The sequence below is a fragment of the Rutidosis leptorrhynchoides genome, chromosome 1, assembly GCF_046630445.1.
Source record: "Rutidosis leptorrhynchoides isolate AG116_Rl617_1_P2 chromosome 1, CSIRO_AGI_Rlap_v1, whole genome shotgun sequence".
Taxonomy (NCBI): Eukaryota; Viridiplantae; Streptophyta; class Magnoliopsida; order Asterales; family Asteraceae; genus Rutidosis; species Rutidosis leptorrhynchoides.
The window spans coordinates 540,477,715-540,486,801 of record NC_092333.1 but is presented as its reverse complement, the minus strand read 5'-3'; the positions used below and the strand labels follow the sequence as shown (position 1 = coordinate 540,486,801).

Genomic DNA, 9,087 nt, shown 5'->3' with positions numbered 1-9,087 from the left:
CTGTACATAACACTTTCCACGTCTCGAATTTGAAGAAATGTTTTGCTAAAGAAGATCTCACTATTCCGTTAGATGAAATCCAAATCAACGAAAAACTCCAATTCATCGAAGAACCCGTCGAAATAATGGATCGTGAGGTTAAAAGACTTAAGCAAAACAAGATACCAATTGTTAAGGTTCGATGGAATGCTCGTAGAGGACCCGAGTTCACCTGGGAGCGTGAAGATCAGATGAAGAAGAAATACCCGCATCTATTTCCAGAAGATTTGTCAACACCTTCAACAGCTTAAAATTTCGGGACGAAATTTATTTAACGGGTAGGTACTGTAGTGACCCGAACTTTTCCATGTTTATATATATTAATTGAGATTGATATTTACATGATTAAATGTTTCCAACATGTTAAGCAATCAAACTTGTTAAGACTTGATTAATTGAAATATGTTTCATATAGACAATTGACCACCCAAGTTGACCGGTGATTCACGAACGTTAAAACTTGTAAAAACTATACGATGACATATATATGGTTATATATATAGTTAACATGTTTTTATTATAAGTATGTATCTCATTAGGTATTTTAACAATGAGTTATATACATAAAAATGAGACTGTTAATTTAAGAAACTCGAAAACGATATATATAACGATTATCGTTATAACAACGTCTTACTAGGTACATATGAATCATATTAAGATATTGATACACTTGGTTAATTATGTTAAATGATAAGTAAATATATTATTAAGTGTATTAACAATGAAATACATATGTAAAAATAAGACTACTAACTTAATGATTTCGAAACGAGACATATATGTAACGATTATCGTTGTAACGACATTTAACTGTATATACATCATACTGAGATATATTATATATCATAATATCATGATAATATAACAATTTAATATCTCATTTGTTATAATAAACAATGGGTTAACAACATTCAACAAGATCGTTAACCTAAAGGTTTCAAAACAACATTTACATGTAACGACTAACGATGACTTAACGACTCAGTTAAAATGTATATACATGTAGTGTTTTAATATGTATTCATACACTTTTGAAAGACTTCAAGACACTTATCAAAATACTTCTACTTAACAAAAATGCTTACAATTACATCCTCGTTCAGTTTCATCAACAATTCTACTCGTATGCACTCGTATTCGTACTCGTACAATACACAGCTTTTAGATGTATGTACTATTGGTATATACACTCCAATGATCAGCTCTTAGCAGCCCATGTGAGTCACCTAACACATGTGGGAACCATCATTTGGCAACTAGCATGAAATATCTCATAAGATTACAAAAATATGAGTAATCATTCATGACTTATTTACATGAAAACAAAATTACATATCCTTTATATCTAATCCATACACCAACGACCAAAAACACCTACAAACACTTTCATTCTTCAATTTTCTTCATCTAATTGAACTCTCTCAAGTTCTATCTTCAAGTTCTAAGTGTTCTTCATAAATTCCAAAAGTTCTAGTTTCATAAAATCAAGAATACTTTCAAGTTTGCTAGCTCACTTCCAATCTTGTAAGGTGATCATCCAACCTCAAGAAATCTTTGTTTTTTACAGTAGGTTATCATTCTAATACAAGGTAATAATAATATTCAAACTTTGGTTCAATTTTCTATAACTATAACAATCTTATTTCAAGTGATGATCTTACTTGAACTTGTTTTCGTGTCATGATTTTGCTTCAAGAACTTTGAGCCATCCAAGGATCCATTGAAGCTAGATCCATTTTTCTCTTTTCCAGTAGGTTCATCCAAGGAACTTAAGGTAGTAATGATGTTCATAACATCATTCGATTCATACATATAAAGCTATCTTATTCGAAGGTTTAAACTTGTAATCACTAGAACATAGTTTAGTTAATTCTAAACTTGTTCGCAAACAAAAGTTAATCCTTCTAACTTGACTTTTAAAATCAACTAAACACATGTTCTATATCTATATGATATGCTAACTTAATGATTTAAAACCTGGAAACACGAAAAACACCGTAAAACCGGATTTACGCCGTCGTAGTAACACCGCGGGCTGTTTTGGGTTAGTTAATTAAAAACTATGATAAACTTTGATTTAAAAGTTGTTATTCTGAGAAAATGATTTTTATTATGAACATGAAACTATATCCAAAAATTATGGTTAAACTCAAAGTGGAAGTATGTTTTCTAAAATGGTCATCTAGACGTCGTTCTTTCGACTGAAATGACTACCTTTACAAAAACGACTTGTAACTTATTTTTCCGACTAGAAACTTATATTTTTTTTGTTTAGATTCATAAAATAGAGTTCAATATGAAACCATAGCAATTTGATTCACTCAAAACGGATTTAAAATGAAGAAGTTATGGGTAAAACAAGATTGGATAATTTTTCTCATTTTAGCTACGTGAAAATTGGTAACAAATCTATTCCAACCATAACTTAATCAACTTGTATTATATATTATGTAATCTTGAGATACCATAGACACGTATACAATGTTTCGACCTATCATGTCGACACATCTATATATATTTCGGAACAACCATAGACACTCTATATGTGAATGTTGGAGTTAGCTATACAGGGTTGAGGTTGATTCCAAAATATATATAGTTTGAGTTGTGATCAATACTGAGATACGTATACACTGGGTCGTGGATTGATTCAAGATAATATTTATCGATTTATTTCTGTACATCTAACTGTGGACAACTAGTTGTAGGTTACTAACGAGGACAGCTGACTTAATAAACTTAAAACATCAAAATATATTAAAAGTGTTGTAAATATATTTTGAACATACTTTGATATATATGTATATATTGTTATAGGTTCGTGAATCAACCAGTGGCCAAGTCTTACTTCCCGACGAAGTAAAAATCTGTGAAAGTGAGTTATAGTCCCACTTTTAAAATCTAATATTTTTGGGATGAGAATACATGCAGGTTTTATAAATGATTTATAAAATAGACACAAGTACGTGAAACTACATTCTATGGTTGAATTATCGAAATCGAATATGCCCCTTTTTATTAAGTCTGGTAATCTATGAATTAGGGAACAGACACCCTAATTGACGCGAATCCTAAAGATAGATCTATTGGGCCTAACAAACCCCGTCCAAAGTACTGGATGCTTTAGTACTTCGAAATTTATATCATATCCGAAGGGTGTCCCGGAATGATGGGGATATTCTTATATATGCATCTTGTTAATGTCGGTTACCAGGTGTTCACCATATGAATGATTTTTATCTCTATGTATGGGATGTGTATTGAAATATGAAATCTTGTGGTCTATTATTATGATTTGATATATATAGGTTAAACCTATAACTCACCAACATTTTTGTTGACGTTTTAAGCATGTTTATTCTCAGGTGATTATTAAGAGCTTCCGCTGTCGCATACTTAAATAAGGACGAGATTTGGAGTCCATGCTTGTATGATATTGTGTAAAAACTGCATTCAAGAAACTTATTTTGTTGTAACATATTTGTATTGTAAACCATTATGTAATGGTCGTGTGTAAACATGATATTTTAGATTATCATTATTTGATAATCTACGTAAAGCTTTTTAAACCTTTATTGATGAAATAAAGGTTATGGTTTGTTTAAAAATGAATGCAGTCTTTGAAAAACGTCTCATATAGAGGTCAAAACCTCGCAACGAAATCAATTAATATGGAACGTTTTTAATCAATAAGAACGGGACATTTCACAAGCAACCAAATTCAGAACCCAGTTACAATGGTCAAGCCTACAATTACCCCAGACACAAGTCTGCCACTTCTCCCTCCAGATGTTCCATCCTTACACTTACTTGCACAGGCTGCCAATGTTTCATCCATGTCACAGGATGAAATACAGGTCTCAAACTCTTCTATGTCCAGGGATCGCCCTACTTATCACCAGGAAGGTTGTGAGGACATGCAAACTTTACCCCTAAACATTGGTTCCACTTCACAGGCTGAGGCACCAGTCAATGTGGTTGGCCTGAATCAGGCTTTGACTACTTTGACTAAGAAGTTTGATGACAAACTTTTAGGTGTGCAGTCTCAATTTGATAAAATTAATCTCCACTTGAATAATAATTTTGTTTCTAAACATGAGTTGATGGAGGTCAGGAGGATGGTAGGGGATATGCAGGGTTTGGGTGGTTCTAATGATACAGTGGGTGTAACAAATATTGGTGATAGATTGAATGCTTTAGAGAAGAGGTTGGAAGGTGTTGATGAAATCAGGCAATGTTTTATAGGTTTTGCTTCTGATGTTAAGACACTCCAAGAACAACAAGCTGAGATTTGGAAGTTTTTGTCTACTCTCTCTGTGGATGATGTCAAAAAGGGGGAGAAAAGGAAAAGGTTAGATGGTGAAGGCATTGAGGGGGAGTCATCAAAGAGAGCTCAGGTTGATGGGGAGCAACAGATTCAGGGGGAGGATGCTGATAGAGTTGAAACTCAAGTGATTGTTGGTGAAACTCAAGTGATTGTTGGTGATGATACTCAAATGATTGATACTCAGGTGGTTGCAAGTCATACTCAAACAGGTGGTGTTGGTAATGATCAGGAGAATGCTACTGTTGTTGCTGCTATGCAAGATAAATTAAGGGTTCAGATGAATAAAAGATTTAAATTCAGAAGGTATGCAGGGGATGTGGTCAAAGTTGAGATTGATAAATCAGAGCTTGAAGGTGTAACTTTGTTGTTAACTATGACACATTTTTCTGATAGGAGGTTAAGAGTTGAGTTGAACCAAATTGTTCGTTTAGGGTTCTGTGAATGGAAAGGGTTAGCTGTGTGTATCCATGAGTGTGCAGATGATCAAGTTGTAGTGCAAGAAGTATTGAAGAGTGTATCTAGTTTGGTACACTTAGTATTTGAAGAAGGGTTTATAAGTTTCAAGGATTATGAGATATTTTGTGGGATGTTTGATCAAGAGATGAAGGAGAGGAGAGTTAAGGGTCATGTAGAGAGGTATGCTGTTCCAGAGCATTTAGAATTTGTTGATGAAAGGTATATTGAGTATTTAGATGCTTTAATGTTCAAAATAAATGGAAATCAAAGGATGATGATGAGAGTTGAGCAGTTTGAAGGAGCTAGTATTGAGTTGTTGATTGGTTTGTTGACTAGATGTGTGACAGAGCAGACTTATCCTTTCAGAGTTAAATTGGTGAATCACTTATATAGTAAACTTCCCATGTTGAAGAAAATTAAGTATATGAAGAGCAAGTGCAGGTTGATTGAAAGAGAGTTTGCAGAGTTGAACAAGTAGATGGACAGGTGGTTTTGACATCATCAGATAGGGGGAGATTGTTGGAAAAATAATCTGATGAGTCAAAAACATTTTGCAGGTTTTTAGAGTCTGAAGTTGTAGAGTCTGAAGTTGCAGACTCTGATGTTTGGTGAAGTCAACGTTTTTGGTTTTCTTGATGGCTAAGATAAGGAGGATTTTGAAGATATGTTTAAATATTTAGAAGATACGTTTTTGATTCTGCCTTATCTCTAGAAGATAAACTTTTGAAGTGATTTGAAGATTTGTTAAGTTTAGAGTTTATCTTTTCATTATTATTAGTAAAGTTGTTTAGGAAACCAAATCTCCAGATTTGGTTTTGATCTGTATAAATAGGGACGTGTGTTTTTCATTCGATGTATCTTTTGCACGATTAATATTATCTTTTATATATCTTCATATCGTGTTCTCTCAATTCATGTTCTTATAATTCTTATTTATTGTTCAATTGAGAGTCTAGTGTTCATAGTTCAATTACTGTGAACTAATAGCTTCTATCATCATTTTTCACCACCATTTCAATGATTATCACTTTTCCTCCATTTTCCTTGGTTGGAATAGCATCTTTGCATTTCTTCAATATTTTAATGCAATCTTCATCGCTCCAATCATGCAACATCCACTGTTTCACGGTAAAAAAAAAAAAAAAAAAAAAAACATTCTTCAAGCAAAATGTTCAAATCGACTAATTATAATAACTTAGCAAATTAATATGTTAGCAATTAACCTTTAGTAAAGCTGCATCAGCTTTGGGAACGGCTTGAAACATGTCTCCACCAATAAAACTCAAATTCTTACTTCCTACCAAACCTTTAACAACATGAGGAAGATCAAAACTGATGAAACTAATATTAGGAAAAGCTTCAGCAATGGATTTGGTAAGGGTCCCTGTACCACTCCCAACATCAACAAGTGACTTCAACCCTTCAAAAACACTTCCAAAGTGTTTAAGAATGACACTTGAAACTAGCCTTGCATCACTAGCCATTGCTTCGTTAAACAAATTGTTAAAATTTGGGTCTTCCCCTGCAAGATCAAAAAGCGTCTTCCCATTAGCTGTTTGAAAAGGGTTGATATCGTCATTACAAAACCACTTGTTCATGTTTAGCCACGGGTCCACCATAACTGGTTCCAAATGGGCTAGTAGAAAGGGCCTCATATTTAATGGTTCCTCTTTCAAAAGATATCGAGAAGCAGGAGTTAACCAATATCCTTCTTTTTTCTCATCATCAACGTCTGATGGTAAACTTTGTATAACAAAGAAACCAGAGTGGACAAGGATGCGCATCAAACGATATATAAATTGGGATCTCTCCTTCTTGAGAGACAGGGCTTCAGTTAACTCGAAGAGCGACATCGGTGCACCATGGCGATTAATAATATCAGGTATTTCAAGTTGAATAGCACAATTGAGTGACATGGAGCTTACAAAGCTGAAAGTATGGTTCCATATGTGGGCTTGAGCATGAAGCAATTCTTTACACTGCTCATCATTTTGCAATTCCATTCTTTTTTACTTAAATGGCCGTATGGTAAAGAGAATTTGATTCGGAGTAACGTTTTCTAAATACCTTGTTGACTATATATATATATATATATATATATATATATATATATATATAGAATTGGTTGTGTCTGATAGGCTTCCGATCCACTCTGTAATAATTACATATTTATGGAACCAACTACCAAAATTGTCATCAAGTGGACTCTAATCATGTATGTCGAAATAAATTCAAAAGGACTCAATTCAATCGGAAACATATAGTTGGATGTAAATAATTAATACGGAGTATTAAATTTTTTTTATTTTTTTTTTTAAAGGTAAAATTTTTTATTAATCATTGAATTTACATATTACCATACTTAAGGAAAGTATGGGATCGAACATACAGGAACAATGAAAGTACACGAAACAGACGACTAGCAAGGTTACATCGAATTCAGTTTAACACTAACAGGAACAGATTTATCCTTTGTCATCGAAATATCTAGGATTTAAAATCCACTGAAGCCCATATTTTACTCTAGCACCTACTCTCGCGCGGGGGGGCAAAAACTTGGGATTTCCTGTGATCCAATGGGCGTGCCCGCACGACCTGCGGACACGAATGCAGCTCCGAAAATTCGGGCCCGTGCGAGGCCTGTTTTTGCAATACGATTTATTTTTGGTCCATGCAGTTGTGGAGTCCTTGGAGACCCACTCACTTGTTGGATCATGATTGTTGGAGTTGTTGGATCATGATTGTACAACTTGGTGATGAGCTATTAGTGACCCACTTACTTGTTGGAGTAATTGATTAGATACCCACTCACTTGTGGAATGATTGAGTGGAATGATCATGGCATAAATCATTTCTTTAAGCTGCAACTTTATGTGAATAAATAGTGGCTCAGTCTGCAGAAACAAGACACAACAAAAAAACTGCACATCGAATTCGTTTATCTCAGCTTGTTCACGTCTCCGACTTCATTTCAGGCAAGTGTTAGGTCCGGCAGTACGCTGCTTCGAACCGGTGTACCCTGGGAACAGACATCGAATCTGTTTAAGGGAATTGTGTCAAACACAAGCCCGGTTCACTCCTGTTATTCGGTTTGATCGTTTTTACATTTCACCTTATTGTTACGTTTACAATTATATAGCAATGCATTTATGTGTTTTCAGTTTCATACGTACATAATTTATAACAATCTTAAACAGATTCGATGTCTGATTATATTGTTCTTATGAAACTGAATGATAAGTCGAATTTTTGTTTTGTACTGCATTACTCGTCGAACTGTTATTACTGATATGTACTTCAGACCTGCCTATTTTGACCCTGCTTCAGATCAGTTTATAAATATATAACATGCTTTTACTACGGCTAATGTTTGACATGTTAATTTATATGTAACATGTTTAAAGGCTAAGGATCATGTCTTATTTAAATGCATGAATTGTATTTGCATCGTCAATATAGGATAATGTTAGTGATTGACTTTATTACAAAGTGATGATTATTACGAGTACTTGATGTCAAAGCAGGTGTATATAAAATAGCTTATATTTTACTAGGAAATACTATTAAATATGATACAATTTTACACAAGATATTTATTTATTTATAGAATGGATATACTTAAACCTTGCTACAACACTTATAGGCAGTGTACCTAATCGTACAGTAGTGTAGTTTTTAGTAAGTCCGGTTCGTTCCACAGGGAGATCTTTAAGCAAAGCTCAACGCTATATTAGTTTACTTTTATAAAAATACAAATATATATATAAGTAATATTATTATTATAAAGAGGGGTTTTTACCGTTTAATGACCGGTTTGTCGATTTTAAAACTTTAGTCGCAGTTAAAACCTAATGTAAAATATAAAATAAATACAAGACTTTAAATTAAAGCGTAAAGTAAATAACGATAATGAAATTGCGAATAATAAAAATGCGATAAAATTAAATTGCGATAATTAAAAAGTACGATAATTAAAAGTGCGATAAAATAAATAAAAGTGCGATAATTAGAAGTGCAATTAAATATAAAATAAAGGAAATAAAATATGAAATAAAAGAATTATGCTTATTTAAACTTCCGTAATCATGATGTTTGACGTGTTGATTTTAGTTTTATGCCCATGGGTTAATTGTCCTTTGTCCTGGATTATTCAATATGTCCGTCTGGTTTTTGTCCATAACAGTCCATCAGTCATAAATATAAATTGCAAGTGTCCTTGTCAAATTATTATTATACCCGAAGATAAATATTCCAACTAATTG

At 33.3% G+C, this 9,087-nt stretch overlaps 1 protein-coding gene across 1 annotated transcript; it reads right to left on the bottom strand.

Moving 5' to 3' along the window:
- Positions 1-5,805: 5,805 nt before the first annotated feature.
- On the bottom strand, positions 5,806-6,882 carry LOC139842919 (trans-resveratrol di-O-methyltransferase-like). Its single transcript, XM_071833020.1, has 2 exons — positions 6,049-6,882; positions 5,806-5,982 (listed from the first exon to the last, which is right to left on the bottom strand). The coding sequence occupies exons 1-2, from the start codon at positions 6,826-6,828 to the stop codon at positions 5,806-5,808; spliced, it is 957 nt and encodes a 318-aa protein (XP_071689121.1). The 5' UTR covers positions 6,829-6,882.
- Positions 6,883-9,087: the final 2,205 nt, after the last annotated feature.